The 15,827-nt window shown below is 53.8% G+C and overlaps 1 protein-coding gene across 8 annotated transcripts in view; it reads right to left on the bottom strand.

The window, feature by feature from the left end:
* Positions 1-9,147: 9,147 nt before the first annotated feature.
* Positions 9,148-15,827, bottom strand: part of PAX8 (paired box 8) — a 65,559-nt gene continuing 58,879 nt past the window's right edge. For 5 of the 8 annotated variants that reach the window (XM_027966760.2, XM_042246074.2, XM_027966763.2 and 2 more), the window contains 2 exons: positions 11,711-11,797; positions 9,148-10,277 (listed from right to left, as the gene is read on the bottom strand). In XM_027966760.2, the coding sequence (XP_027822561.1) occupies positions 10,201-10,277; positions 11,711-11,797 (164 nt within the window). In that variant the 3' untranslated portion in view covers positions 9,148-10,200. The remainder of the gene's footprint in view (positions 10,278-11,710; positions 11,798-15,827) is intronic. The other 3 variants (XM_042246075.2, XM_042246078.2, XM_042246076.2) reach the window with 1 other exon arrangement.

Here is a 15,827-nt window from a genome sequence, read left to right as displayed (position 1 = left end):
TGTGTGTGTGTCTTAGGTTGGAAATTCCTTAAGGGCAGGGACCATGTCTGTTTATATAGCACCTGGCACAGTGTCAAATTGAGGCTTAACAAATGAATTTTGATGAAGACGAGAAAGAAGCTGCCTGCAAGAAGATACAAAGGTTTTAGACCTCACCCTCCAGCCAAACCTCACCCAAATCCCCTTTTTGCAAGGAGTACCCTTCCTCAGGCTCCACCCAAATTCTCACCCTGATTCTGATCATCCAGGCTCCTTCTTGCCACCCCTACCTGTCCAAACCCCCCCCGTCACCAACCCTGTGTGCGCAAGTGTGCTAAGTCACTTCAGTCGTGTCCGACTCTTTGCAACCCTATAGACTGTAGCCCTCCAGGCTCCTCTGTCCATGGGATTCTCCAGGCATGAATATTGGAGTGGGTTGCCATGCCTTCCTCCAGGGGATCTTCCCGACCCGGGGATCAAACCCACATCTTTTATGTTTCCTGCATTGGCAGGAGGATTCTTTACCACTAGCACCACCTGGGAAGCCCTGTCCTCATCCACAAATCCTCCCCTTCCTCACACAGAGAACCTCAACCTCACTTCACTCGGGGTGGCTTCACCCCAAAACACCCAGGCCACCCTTTCCCTCAGTGTCCCAGCCCCGCAGGCCCATCCCCGGCTGCGCGGCAGCACGTGGTGCTGGGAAACACCACCTCTGGCCAAGTGTTGGAGGTGCTGTCCCCTCGCGTGTCTTGGCCCCTTGGGGGCCTCCAGCCAGGCAGGGACTCGACAGAGGGAGGGGAGGGGATAAGCTGCTTCAAAACTCCAGATGCAGCAGTTAAAAAGAGGACAGAGGCAATGATCCTTCAAATTGCCACATCTGTATAATCTGCCTTTTATTTTCTGCTTCATGAAGTTTTATTTCCTATTATTTATTCACCTCCCCGCCCTCCCCTCCCCCGCCTCCGCTCTTCTTAGCAGGCGACATGCTCAGATGGGCCCCCGAGCCTCAGCCTGGGTCTCGGCCCCCACCCCTCCCCCACCCTGGGCTGCTGCTGGGAGAAGGCACCTGCTTCTCCACGGCGACTCCCTCTCCTCCCCTAGTCACTGCATGTCAGCCCCCAAACGGCCCTCCCGCCACCCTCCAGGTAGAGCTGGGTGGAAACGTGTATGGGGAACAGGTCCTGGAGGTGAGGCCTGTCCCCAAGGCCCAGGTCACTGTCACCACCCTGAGCCAGAGCTCAGGGGGTGGAGGAACCCAGGAGATAAGAGATGTGGAACTCACAGCCAGGTGGCGTCCCCATCCCCCACCCCCATACCCTCCACCTGCCTCCTCTACCCTCTCTACGCAGCACCCTCATCCTTCTCTCTTGCCTCCAGTTTTGGACCTGTGGTCAGGGAGTAGGCTGGCCCCAGCCTGGGTCAGGGAGCTGCTGAGATGGAGAGGAGGGGGCCAGGCAGGACCACAAGGAGGGGAGCTTTTGGTCTGTTTTGAGGTTCTGAGCATCTCCTGTACTCCCTACCCCACTGGAGGAATAAAGATTCCTGACTCAAAGAAAGACCCAGGCTGTCTGGTTCTAGTTAATCATGGTGGGAGGTGGTGGGGAGGCTGGCCCTCAGTGCCTGCAGTGGGGTGGGAGGGCCTCTGGGAAAGGGCGCCAATATTGAGACTTCTTGCCTAGAGCCCTCCCGAGCCCTCCTTGGGACACAGAAGTCAGGACAATAATCCTTTTAAGGAAGAGGGGTGAGGCTGGAGGTTAGGATTTGCAGTTGGTGTTCCTAGAGGCTCCTGGGAGAAGCTATGGATGCTTGAGAAGGGCCTTGGGGTGGCAGGTGGCAGGCAGGAGGAATTTTGAAAATCTTACCCTGAAACCTGACAACACATTATATCCCTTCTCTTCTGGCTTTTATCCCTTTCCTACCTTGCTCTATAGTGACATTTTTGTTGTTTCGTGTTTATTTTTGGCTGTGTCCGGCGTTAGATGTAGTTCAGGGGTTGTTCGTTGCAGTGTACAATGAAGTGCTAGAGGAAGCAGAACTGTGATGGGTTCTTTGTCACAGTGCGTGGATTTCTCTCTAGCTGTGGTGCTTAGTTGCCCCTGACACACGGGATCTTAGTTCCCTGTGTGCGTGCTGCACACTAAATGGACTCAGTCGTGTCCGACTCTTTGTGACCTTATGGACTGTGGCCTGCTAGGCTCCTCTGTCCATGGGATTCTCCAGGCGAGAATACTGGAGTGGGTTGCCATGCCCTTCTCTAAGGAATCTTCCTGACCTAGAGATCAAACCCATGTCTCATATGCCTCCTGCCTTGGTAGGTGGGTTCTTTACCACTAGCACCACCTGGGAAGCCCTAGTTCCCTGACCAGGGCTCAAACCCACATCCCCTGTATTGAAGGATGGGGACAATCTTCCACCTTCAACCAAGGAAGTCCTTAGAATGACTTTTGTAAAGGCTCTAAGCTCTGTGGTTTTTTGTTTTTATTTTGGGTGACGGTGGGGTTGGGGGAGGGTAGTCTCATCTGGTTTGTCCCTCTTACAGGGACAGGCACAAAGTAGGTGGCTTATGATCTACTTCCGAATGAATGAATGAATGGATGGATGTGAGGCCTACACCTTCTCATGCCCTAGCCTGTACTAACTGTGGCTGTATTTGCTTTGCTCTGTTTTCTCATCTCTGCCCCAGCTTGGAATCCCCTGGAAGCCTGGCTTTCACCTAGCCAGCTGAGGCAGGACTCTAGTGCCCTGGGTGAGTGGGGCACCAGAAGCCACTCTGTCCCTACACTAAACAGAGACTGATTCCACATATGAAGTATGGTGTTTGCCTGATGGAAAATTACCTGGGGAATCTGGAAGAGAGCTTCATACCTAAACCAGTCAAATGGGTCCCGTAATGCCTTTGATGACCGGGTGACTACTGATTCATGACCTTAGGGCTGGACATCATTCTGGCCAAAGCCGTGCATTTTACGGCCCAGGAAGCTGAGGATGTCCCTGGGGTTGCCACCCAGGAGGTGATGGGGTGGGGACAGAGCCCCACACGCAGGCCCGGACTCTGCAGCAACACCGTCTCCCGGGGGGTAAACAGATGACCATAACTAACAGCTCCAGTGACACCACAACCTCAGCCCCTAAAATAGCTGGTGACTAGGCCTTGTCTCTCGTCATCAGCAAAGAGGGTGGTTCTGGAGAAGACGTGGTTGTAATTTCAACAGGTAAACCTCAGTTCTTGTCGAGGTCAAGAGGCCTTACTTCCTCCCTTTTTTTTAGTGTGTGTGCTCAGCCGCATCCAACTCTTTGCTACCCCATGGACTGTAGCCCGCCAGGCTCCTCTGTGCATGGGATTTCCCAGGCAAGAATACTGGAGTGGGTTGCCATTTCCTTCTCCAGTGGATCTTCCTGGATCAGGGATCAAACCTGCACCTCCTGCATTGGCAGACAGATGCTTTACTGCTGAGTAACCTGGGAAGCCCTCCTTTTTTACACACTTTCTTTTCCTTCTTTGCTTTGATGGATAAATAAGTTTCCATTCAGAATAAGGGCATCCATTTATGGCTAGCATCTTTCCCGAAGCAATGTCCCCTGGTGGGTGTGTGACTGGACTGGGGGACTCTCTGGGCCAGGACCAATGGGGTGTGCTCCTCTTCCCAGGGGCTCATCTGCCTGGGGAGAGGTAAAAAGTATCCACCTGCAATGCAGGAGATACAGGAAATGTGGGTTTGATCCCTGGGTCGGGAAGATCCCCTGGAGAAGGAAATGACAACCCACTCCAGTACTCTTGCCTGGAGAATCCCACGGACAGAGGAGCCTGGCAGGCTACAGTCCATGGGGTCACAAGAATCAGACATGACTTAGCAACTAAATCACAACCACCACCTCTCCCCAGAGCATGTATGGGGGTCAGGGGGAGCAGCAGAAACCAATGTTGCCCACAGCTGGGGGCCTCTGCTCAGGACTCCCTGTGAAGCAGGAGCAGGTCATAAGAATCGGGACTCAGTGGAGGGATGCAGTGGAGGGGAAGGTGAGTTCCCAGGCCTGGGCTGTTAGTGAAGTGACTAATGCCCCCCTCCTGGCAAAAAAGCAAATACATCTAAAACAAACAAAAAGAGTTATTTGTAAATGAACATGGCTCTCATTCAAGGATGGGCCCTTGGATCTGAGGCAGCAGGCGGGGCTGTGAGTGCACACAGGCATGTGGGCCTGGGCTCCCCTTACACGGGGGAGGATGCCTTGGCTAGGGAGGAGGGGCAGGGAAAGAGGGGGAGTCTGAGACGAGGGAGGACCAGGAGGCACGGTGGGGGGAGGGTGTTGGCTTCACGCTGGTACTAGTGTGATTTATCCCTAATGAGTTCTCAGCACATGGCTGCTCCCGGCTCACTCCGGGGGCCAGCGCGGCCTCCCGCGGGCCCCAGCCCGCCCCCCACTCCAGAACAGCCTCCACTCGCTCAGAAAAGAGCCAATTTCCACACTGCACAGTCCGCTTCACTCAAGGGGAAATCACATTTCCCTGGGAGAGCCGGAGGCAGCGCTTCACTCCCCAGCCTGGCCGGCTGCCACCGGGCACAGATGTGGAAGAGCTGGGCTCCAGCTTCTCTTCTCCCCGCAAAACAAAGCCCCAGACCCTGCAGACCCAGCCCTCAACCTAAGTCTCAGGGCAGGCCCTCGGCACCTGAGGTTTAGCCTTTGCCGCTCAGCGAGAGGAGAAAGGGTGATACTCAGGGAGGATGCTGGCAGGGAGGGGACCAGCCTTGCCTGCTTCCTCCAGCTTCATCCAGGAAGCCAGGCACCTGGTTTTGCTTGAGGCACTTAGAGATGTGGAGGTGGGGTTGCTGGTGGGGTGTGTGTGTGTGTGTGTGTGTGTGTGTGCACGTGTGCATGAGAGCAGGGAGCAGTAGGGAATCAGTATCTGCCATCAGGAGATAAAGACCTCCAGCATCTGTATCCCAAGTGCCCCCAGAGCTAGAGGAAGAGGAGAGAGCAGAGAGAAGAGAAACAGAAGGGAAAGGAGGGAGGGAGGAGAAATGCTTGTGGCATTTTCTGAGCAGATGCAGGACCTCTTAAGTCCTCACGAATATTCACTGGAGACACAAAAGGTCTCACAAAGGAATAAATTCTTTGGACTCCTGCAGAAGAGGGACTGGAACAGGAAACTAGAAGAGGTGAGAAAAGGAAGGAGAAAGAGATGAGGCGGGTAGAGAGAGGAGGCGGAGAAGGCAATGGCACCCCACTCCAGTATTCTTGCTTAGAAAATCCCATGGATGGAGGAGCCTGGTGGGCTGCAGACCATGGGATCGCGAAGTCGGACACGACTGAGCAAGTTCACTTTCACTTTTCACTCTCATGCATTGGAGAAGGAAATGGCAACCCACTCCAGTGTTCTTGCCTGGAGAATCCCAGAGACAGAAGAGCCTAGTAGGCTGCCATCTCTGGGGTCGCACAGAGTCGGACACGACTGAAGCGACTTAGCAGCAGAGAGAGGAGGCGGCCCTTGTCGGACGAGATGCTTTCACTACCATCACAGCTGTGGGAGCATGGCTGGTCACTGTCTGTCTGCGGATGACATCACAGCTGTGGGAGCATGGCTGGTCACTGTCTGTCTGCGGATGACATCACAGCTGTGGGAGCATGGCTGGTCACTGTCTGTCTGCGGATGACATCACAGCTGTGGGAGCATGGCTGGTCACTCTCTGTCTGTGGATGACACACAAGCTGGGGCAGAGGAGCCATCAGATCCCTTGCAGGTGGAGGTGCTTTATGACCCTAACAGCTGGAGGAGGGCTGAAGGGTCGGCCTGGGGGAGACTTGGGACCAAGGATGGAGGCTCAGCTGGCATTCCCCTCTGGTCCCAGCACTCCTTCCCAACCCGCAGGCGAACCTCTGGGTCCTTCATCCAGGACTGTCCCCACTTTGGGTGAGTGTGGCAGTGCCCCAGGCGGCCGTGAAACTCTGTACCTCACCACAGAGTTACGGGAGCCTGAGGTCTCTGTGAAACCCGGCCACACCCTGCTATTCAAGGCCTTAGATTAGGATGCAGATTCAGCCTCAGATTAGAGTGCAGGCAGTGGTCTCAGCTCCTCTGAATGACCTTGAAAAATCCAGGCATCTCTTGTTCCCAGTTTCCCCAAGTGCGAAATGAGGCCAACATTCAGAATTGGAGACAAAAGTGGTCGTTGGGGTCAAAAAGAGTCGGACACGACTGAGCGACTAAACAATAATGCCAGGAATATTAAAGAAGTGACAGGAGGGCTCGGAACCAGCCTGGGGGCTGGCCTTAGAGCAGGGCTCCCACCTGTCCCCCACCCCCAGGCCATGGGGCAGGAGCCAGAGGGTCACAGCAGCTCCAGCCCATCTCAGACAGATGGGTTCTGCTGCACCCTAACTGCTCTGTCTCCTAGCAGGAAACCCACCCACGTGCAGGGGCTGCCTGGCCCACACCGACCCCTGAGCTCCAGGCACCCTGGGCTGGCCTGGTGTGAGCTGGGAGGGTACAGAGGGTGCTGGAGGAGCAGGGCGAGGATGGCAGACCAGGGAGAACAGCCTGGAAAGCTGAGGAGGCCTCTCCACATAGGTAGTGAAAGGGCTGCTTCCAGGGCACAATGCGGTTGGGGATGGGGCAGGGGGTGGTGAGGCTGGGCTCTCTCTGCCCAGGTCCAGGTCTTCAGGACCATCCCCTACTTCCCACCCGCTGCCCACAGATGCGTCCCACATGCCCAAGTCCCTGATCCTCTGTGGCCACGCCCCTTTCCTCCCATCTTTGTCTTCAGGCTCCTTCTTCCCCACGGCCCCCTCATGTACCTCCCCGACTTGTCCCAACACCGCCCCCGAAGACAGGGCACCTCAGATCGTCTCTTTCCCCCAGCAAGTGTGTGCACGCGTGCGCACTCAGTTGTGTCTCTTTGCAACCCTGTGGATCGTAGCCCCCCAGGCTCCTCTGTCCATGGGATTCTCCAGGCAAGAATACTGGAGTGGGTTGCCATTTCCTTCTTCAGGGGATCTTTCCAACCCAAGGATTGAACAAGGGTCTCCAGGGTCTCCTGCCTGCATTGCAGGCAGAGTCTTTACCATCTGAGCCACCAGAGAAGACCCTGACATGTAGATAGCTATATTTTCTAAGCCCCTGGGGTTTGACCATGGACACAATGTCCGGAGAAGCACTGGCTGGGACCCGCTGCACTTGAGCCATGTCACACACCCACAGACACCTGCTCTGAGCAGCATCCTGGGAGGCTCAGCTCACCTCCGAGGAAAAAGGGGAGAGCTGAGCTACTGTCACCCAGCAAAAGCACCGCCAAGTTCCTCTGTCATTCAGGGCTTAGAGAGGCTACCAGGGCACTGGTGTTCCCAGAAAGGGTTTGGGTGTGGACTCCTTGGAGCACCAAGCAACTCGAGGTGGTTCCTGGGTGGGGACTGTCTTGGGGAGCTCAGGAACCCAGAGGTCTGGGAACATGAAGAGCCTCAGATATAATGGGATTCAGTCCTGCCCGAGGCTAGAGGGAAGTCCTCCTATTGAAGAACAAGACTCTTCTCAGATCCACAAGGAAGACACAAGGACCGGCTTTCTTTGTGGGAGGGTCCGCCTTGTCCATACCACCCTCAGCGAGCACTCCTGGTCTCTTTGTTGGGAGAACCAGGGGGGGTCAAGAGTCTCTGCCCTCCCAGCCTGAGAGTCCCTGGGTATGAGGGGTTGTTGAGGAATCCCTTCCTGCTTCAGACTCAGCCCCAGGTGCTGTTTGCCCAACTGTCAGCTTGTCCTGGGCATCCTGCCCCTCAACCCCGGCCTCGCTCCAGCTGGATCCTTAATGAAGATGGTCCACACAGACACCAGGCAGCTGTTGATGGGACGAGCATCCTCTTGCGGACAGAGCCAGCCCTTGCAGTCACCACTGTATTTCCCACCTTGTTCTGTGGAATTTCACAGAAGAGGGTTGTTCTAAGCCCCCACAGTAACTCCCTCACCCCTTCCTGGCCCCAGCTTCTTGACTACCCAGTCTTGCCAAATATTTCACGTGTGGTCACTTGAGTAACGTCCAACTCTTTGCAACCCTATGGACCGTAGCCTGCCAGGCTCCTCTGTCCATGGGCTTCTCCAGGCAAGAATACTGGAGAGGACTGCCATTAATTCCTCCAGGAGATCTTCCCTGAGATCCAACTCAAGACTCTTACATCTCCTGAATTGGCAGGCAAGCGCTTTACCACTAGTGTCACCTGGGAAGTCCTACCATATTGCCAAACATTGGGTTGGCCCAAAAGTTCATTCAGTTTGGCCAACCCAATACTTAGGAACCAAGCCAAAAGATAGTAGACTCTCCGGGGTAGTCCCTGGATCTCCCTTGGGTCTAGAACCCCTGGTATCCCTGATGAGTGCCCGTGGTGCTAAGCCGTAGTGTTGGACTTAAGGTAAGAGGTTTTGATCTACCACTTCCTGCCTCAGGCAAGTTATTTCTTTATTTTCTGAGCCTCAGCTTCTCCATATGTAAAATAGGGCAAATCTCAGGTTCATTTATGTGAGGATCCCATGCAGCTCCTGGTGACTCAGACGGTAAAGAATGTCCCTGCAATGCAGGAGACCCTGGTTCGATCCCTGGGTCGGGAAGGTCTCCTGGAGAAGGGAATGGCAATCCACTCCAGTATGCTTGCCTGGAGAGTACCACAGGGGAGCCTGGCAGGCTACAGTCCATGGGGTCACAAAGAGTTGGACATGACTGAGCGACTGACACTCTCAGCACTTTCCCAGGCAGCTGAGCCCAATAACTGTCTTCTCTCTTCCCTCCTCTCACACCTCAGGGATCCTAAGAGCTGTTTATGCAGGCTCCTGTGTGGCGCTGTTCCTGGATCTGTCACCAGCCTTCCTGGCTGATTGTTTGGCTTCCTGTAAGTAACAGCAGCCACCACCTGCGGGGAGTCTGTGATTGGTCGGGCACCAGGCCACTTGCTTATTTTCTGCTCTCATTGACTCAGAGATGGAACAATCAAAGCTTGGGGTACGTGGTGTGCCTGGTGTCGAACATATCTCCCTGGGGCAGAATGCTAAGTCAGGGTTCTCCCGGACAGTAGTGGTCCTTTCAACACGCAGCCCCAATAAGAGTTCATTGGCTGCTAGGCTCTGAGGTTTTCTGGAGAAACCCTGTCACAGGGTGCCTCCTACCCAGTCAACCCCAAAGCCAGAGACCAAGAGCAATGGTTTATTGAGTCATATGGCAATGGTGGGCTGTCTTTTAAAAAAGAAAGAAGCGTCAAGGAGAGAAGCTGGACATGGCAGGGAAACGATACTGAGAGGAAAGGGGTAGTTTGACTTAAGCTGAGGCTCATTTACAGTATTTACAGTCAGGCCTGGTGGGGGTGGGGGTGGGAGCTGTGGGGCCCAGAGAGGGAACTGTAGGCGGGGTTGTGTCAGGGTCTCTGGTAGCTGTGGGTTTGGCAGGGCTGTTGGGAGCAGGAGGCAGGGTCCCCAGTTAGTGCCTGGTTCTACTCTGGGCAGGGCTGCACTCCACCCCCCAGAGCCTGGGGCGGGGTGGGAGGGGTGCTTTGGAATGTCTGTCTCCAGCTGTAATGGGCTGGTCTGGCTGCCAAGGAGAGGGGTGGATTCTCCACTGCGGGGGAGCCCCTGGGATGGAACTGGTACATTCACAGCAGCAGGTAAGGGGAAGGCAGGCGGCTGACCACCTTGACCACTGGGTGGAGCTCCTGGTTGGCTGGACCCAGGGTTGAGCCTGTGACCAGGAGGGACGAGCAGGAAGAGCCAAGCAAGCTGCGTAGAGAAGGCGGTGCCTCTCAGGGTGGCGGTGGGGGTGAGCCTTCGCACCCACTGTGGCTGCAGGCTGGGCAGAAGCGCTCACAGCCCATGGCCGTTAGACCGTGTCGACAATGGAGACACAGAGGCGCCTCTGTGTGCCCCGGAGCCCGTTGTGGGCCCCAAGGGCCATCCCTCTGCAGCCTTCTTCTCCACATTTCTCCTCCGATTCTGTCTCTTTGGAATGGGACAGTGTGTCCCCCTGGGACTCTTGTCCCTCATTAAGGAGTCCCGGAGGACTGGTGGCGTCTCCTCCACCATCGTCCTGTCTCTCATGGTTCACTGAATCAACCACACAGGGAGGGAGCTGCAGTGCTGGATTTGTGGTTATTTTTCATGTAATAAATAAAGATTCCTTTGTGTGACTCTCGGGGGCCTGTCCCAGGCTGAGTCCTCCCGTGGCTCGGTCGCTCCCACTGTCCCCATGGCAACTACAGATGGTCAAAGGCCGTGGCGGTGGTGGGCGGCGCACTCGGCCTTGATGTGGAACTGTAATAATATGGGGAACCTGGACAGGTTCAAAAAAAAAAAAAAGAACAACAACAACACTGCCGGTCAGAAGAAAAAAATTGCACCATAGCCTCCCCCTGCCTCTGCTAACCTTTAAGACAGCGTGAGTTAATCATTGATCCCTCTGGCCTATCTGATCATCAAAGATTAACTCCTCTCTGGCCCTTATTTCCTCCTTCTCTGGCCTCACCTTTGAGTTTCTGGCCAGAAGGAGAACAGTGGCTTCTTGCCCTTCCCTTCCCCACGATTCCTTTGACCTTCAGCACCCTTGCATTGAGAGAGGGCAAGCAACAGAAGTTACGACTGGAGCCCTGAAGAATCAAGTACTGACTGGGGGATCACTGGGGTGTTCCCTGGCCTTGCCCAAAAGGCACAAGATCAGAGGATCTTAGGAACCAGGGGGGATGGAAAGCTGACTGCTCAAGGGATATGTGGATTTGAGAGTCTCCTCCAGGCTGCTCTGCACACCCACAGGATGGACGGCCAGGGGAAGTTCCATGGGGAGGGCACATCTCTATGCCCTCATCTTTCTGAGCTGAACTGGACCTAAGGGTGGCTTGAACTCACATGGCAAACAGAGCCCAAGTCAGTCAGCCTCCTAGTCATTCCTGGAACATGAGGAGGTAACAGGAGGGGGAGGGGGGTCTTGGGAATGGAGACCCTTGGGGTCGGCTGCACTGCGCTGTGGCTTCAACAGGGCTCACATTTGCTCCCAAACCCTCCAGGTCACCCCTTCATGGAGACTCCAGAGGGATCCCTCACGTTCATTTATGGGGCTTGGTTTCCTGATTTCCTTGGTTTCTCAACCCAACCCCGGCCCAGGGGAAGAGGGGCCAATGAGAAGCCCTGCAGTCCAGTTCATTATCTAGACCTCCATACTGAAGGCTGATGCCCACATCTCAAGCCAAATATCAGGAATATGGTGGAACAGAGGGTCTCTGTGTAAGGGCTTTGGGGCTGAATCATGAGTATTTTCGAGCCACTTAGATGGTTAATGAGAGCGACAGGATGGCACTGTTTGCAATCAGCACGCTCCCCAGCAGGAGGGTTGCTGGCACCCTCCTAGATGCGCAGGGGCATAGAGATGTGCCCTCCCCGTGGAACTTTCTTAGCCTGTCCATCCTGCAGAGATGCCCCCTCCACCCCCACCCTCCCAAAGCCTGAGCCCTGAACCTTACACAGAACAGATTTCACAGACATGGCCTCAGGACAGAGAAGTGAGTGATGCCCAGGAGTCTCCCCTCCGCCTCTCCCCCCAGACAACTTGGTACCCTGCCTTTCCCTGACCTGCTCGGATTATGGATAACACCTGTCTCTCCAGGCCCGCCATCGAACTGGGGATTCCCAGCTCTCAGACCACTTTGGTCCAACCTAGCACCTCCACCTGCCCCGAACAGTGGAGGGCCTGCGACGGCCCCAGAGGCAACTTACTCAGTAAGCTGGAGTTGGGGAAGCGCCAGGCCTCGCCGTAGGAGGAGTAGGGGGTGTGGCTGTAGGCGTTGCCAGAGTATTCGCTTCCTGTGGGAGGCACACAGGTGAGAGACCCATGAGGTGGATTCATGGCCTGAGGGCTGGGACTGGGGGATGAGGGTCTGCAGGCTGGACACAGAGCGAGCCCTGGGGGACAGGTGCGGCCAGGGCAGGGACAGTGGGAGCTCAGGAGACCCCTCCAAGAGCCCTTTGGAGGCCCCTCCGTCTGCATTCCTTTGGGGGCCAGTGCCTTTTCCGTCAGGGACTGGGGGTACCGCCCTAACACGACAGCTCTCACGGGAACCCCAGGAGGTAGATGTTATCATGATGCCCATTTTCCAGATGAGGATACAGTCTTGGGGATCTTGTAGCTCACACAGCTGCAGGGTTTGGTGGAATTTGAAAGCTGTGCTGTGACTCCAGGTACCAGGTTCTAATCAGTTCTGCTGCTGCCTGGACTTTCTGTAGAAAGGTCTTTCCAGGAGGGGTCAATGTGAGTGAGAGAGGTTAGAGGTCAAGGAAGGACTCGAGGGAGTATAAACTGTGCTGTCGTTGTTTAATCACTAGGTCGTGTCTGACTCTTGCGACCCCATGGACTGCAGCCTGCCAGGATTCTCTGTCCATAGGATTTTCCAGGCAAGAATACTGGAGTGGGTTGCTGTTTCTTTCCCCAGGGGATCTTTCCAACCCACATCTCCTGTATTGGCAGGTGGGTTCTTTGTAGCCTCCTTCAATATGCTTTGTTATGGAGGTGGTGGGGAGAGAGAGAGAGTGTGTGTGTGTGTGGTTGGGGATGGGTGCAGAGGATGAAAGGCAGAAAAGGGGAGGGGTCTGGAGAGCATGTGGGTCCTGAGACTTCCTCTGAAGAGACTCTTGTCCCATCTCAAACCTGCCACTTGAAGAAAACTTAGCACACGACTTACACAAAGCAAATCAGATCACCTGTTTCTGTGAGTGGATTCTTGGCCTCACTAGAATTACTTACCAAAGAAATGACTTGAGAATTCCCTTAAATAATAAAGCAGACCACCGCAATTACTGCTGGAACTCAGACGGAGCTTAAGGTTGGCAAAGCACTTTCCCACACTCGACGCCCCTTTATTCTCACAACTGAGAGGCGCCCATCAATAACGCCAATTTACAGAAGAGGAAACTGGAGTGCAGCATGAGTAAGGAGTTAGCCTCAAATCCCACAGATGGGAAATGACAGAGGAGAAGTTGACCTGAGGGATCTTCACTCGAAATTCCAGACCATCCATTTATGCACTTGGGAGACAGTTCCATCCACAAAGCGAGGTTCCCACCAATCCTGAACTCCAATGAATGTCCACACCGCCTTCCAGAATCTCATCTGCTGTTACAAGTCAAGTGCCTTCTTTGGCTCCTGAACTCATTCCCAGGCTCTGGGAGTGGGGCTCGAAGCTGCCTGGCTCTGGAGCCAAATCTCTGTGCCCCACTTCCGGCTTGTGCAACCTTGGACAAGTCACTGAGCTGCTCTGACCTTTAGTTTCCTCGTCTGTCAAACGGGGCAGATTATTGCCCCTATCTCATGGGGTTGTGGGGAGGATTCAATTCGATAACATACATCAAATGCTTAGGGCACCGCTCTTGGAACAGAAGAAGCAGGCAAGGAATGCCAGCATTTATGATTTCCCCATTAGGCAGGCACAAAAATAAAGCTCACCAGAGCCCCACATCCATCATCCAACTAGTGTTAAAGCCTGAGTTGGGGTCAGTGGGTGCTGATTTCCTGCCAGAGAGGTAGGCAATTGCACAGGAGGAATGGAAGCGAGGAGGAAGAGCCTGAAGGAGAGGAAGGCTTCTGGGTCCTTGTCCAGGGCATTAGTGACAGGCAGTAACACAGGAAGTTCATTAGGGGCAGGGATTAATCTAACAGGTCAGGTGAACACAAATACATGGAAGAGAAAGGAGGGAGAAAAAAAAGGGATTAAAAAGAGAAAGAAAGAAACTAATGACCTCAGCCAATCAATAACCTCAGATATGCAGATGACACCACCCTTATGGCAGAAAGTGAAGAGGAGCTAAAAGCCTCTTGATGAAAGTGAAAGTGGAGAGTGAAAAAGTTGGCTTAAAGCTCAACATTCAGAAAATGAAGATCATGGCATCTGGTCCCATCACTTCATGCCAAATAGATGGGGAAACAGTGGAAACAGTGTCACACTTTATTTTTGGGGGCTCCAAAATCACTGCAGATGGTGACTGCAGCCATGAAATTAAAAGACACGTACTCCTTGGAAGGAAAGTTATGACCAACCTAGACAGTATATTCAAAAGCAGAGACATTACTTTGCCAACAAAGGTCTGTCTAATCAAGGCTATGGTTTTTCCTGTGGTCATGTATGGATGTGAGAGTTGGACTGTGAAGAAGGCTGAGCACCGAAGAATTGATGCTTTTGAACTGTGGTGTTGGAGAAGACTCTTGAGAGTCCCTTGGACTGCAAGGAGATCCAACCAGTCCATTCTGAAGGAGATCAGCCCTGGGATTTCTTTGGAAGGAATGATGCTAAAGCTGAAACTCCAGTACTTTGGCCACCTCAGGCAAAGAGTTGACTCATTGGAAAAGACTCTGATGCTGGCAGGGACTGGGGGCAGGAGGAGAAGGGGACGACAGAGGATGAGATGGCTGGATAGCATCACCGACTCGATGGATGAGAGTCTGGGTGAACTCCGGGAGTTGGTGATGGACAGGGAGGCCTGGCGTGCTGCGATTCATGGGGTTGCAAAGAGTCGGACACGGCTGAGTGACTAAACCGAACCGAGCTGAACCATATGCTTCACAAATGAAGAAACTGCTGCCCAGAAAGGGAAAGACATTTGCCCCAGGCCACATGTTCCCTCAGAACCTGCTAGGACCCTGGCCTTCGGTGCCTCCTCCAGCTCTCTTTCTTGTATTCACAGTGTGATCTGCTTTGTGTGCTGCTGGTGTACCCCACGCCTCCTTGCTTTCAGTGCATCCTTGGAGAAAGCCAATTGTACCTTAGCAATGCTCTCAGGCCTTGACCCTACTCCAGCCAATGCCAACCTCAGCCAGCTCCGAAGGACAGGAAGAAATGTGGGAAACCCAACGTATTTGCCCCTCACTGTGTTGCTTATTCATGCGTTCACTCACTCGCTCACTTGTGCATTTATCCAGCGCACACCTACAGGGTACCTATGTGCTTTGGTCACATAGTAGTGGAGGAGAGGATGGGGCTGAGGAGGTGGTACACCCCTAGGTGCAGCATCCTTTCACCATCACGTCCGTCAACCCACCTTCATCCACAGCAGATGAAATGTCCTTGCTCTCATGAGAGGCCAACCTATCCTCTTTGCTCTGCATCCTACCCCACTCATCTTTCCATGGATTGGGCCCTCATAATTTATCCCTTCTCGTCACTCTTTGTCAACATCTCCCTTTCCAATCCATCATTCCCCTAGCCAGCCAATAGGCTCTGCTATTTTCTCTTTCAGAAATCCTCTTCTTAGCCCACATTTCTCTGCAGCTCACAGCCCTTCTCTGATCCATGGTCTCTGTCCTCACCGCCTCATCCCCTCTCCAGTCAGGTCAACGCTGATCCCTTCAAATCCCTACAACCTCTACCCCGATCACTCCAAAGGTCACTTGGCTGACTCTGATTCAGTTCATCACTCCCTCCCTGCCTTTGGGTTTCATGGTGCCAATTCCCCTGGTTTGCCACCTAACCCACTGGCCTTTCCTGCTCTCTTGCCTTGTTGGTTCCTTCTCTGCTATATCTCTAAATGTTGAAGGACCCCAGAGCTTGGTTTGTGAGCCTTCTGTGATTTTCCATCCACATCCTCTTTCTGGTGACCTTGCATAATCCCCTAAGCATTAAATAACAGTTCTGCACAATGGCTGAAATGTATGCCCTAGTCTTTCCTGACTATAGATATACATCATGTGCCTACTGATGTATTAAACTGATTATCTAGGAGGTGTCTCAATCCTAATATGGCCCAATAGAATCCTTGACTTCCATATGCCAAATACTCTACCATTTCCTCTTCTGATCTCCCATATATACTTGCCACCACCACCCATGCCTTTTCCCAAACCTCA

This window comes from Ovis aries, chromosome 3, assembly GCF_016772045.2.
Source record: "Ovis aries strain OAR_USU_Benz2616 breed Rambouillet chromosome 3, ARS-UI_Ramb_v3.0, whole genome shotgun sequence".
Taxonomy (NCBI): Eukaryota; Metazoa; Chordata; class Mammalia; order Artiodactyla; family Bovidae; genus Ovis; species Ovis aries.
The sequence above is the reverse complement of the archived record's forward strand: the minus strand, read 5'-3'. Positions and strand labels throughout refer to the sequence as shown.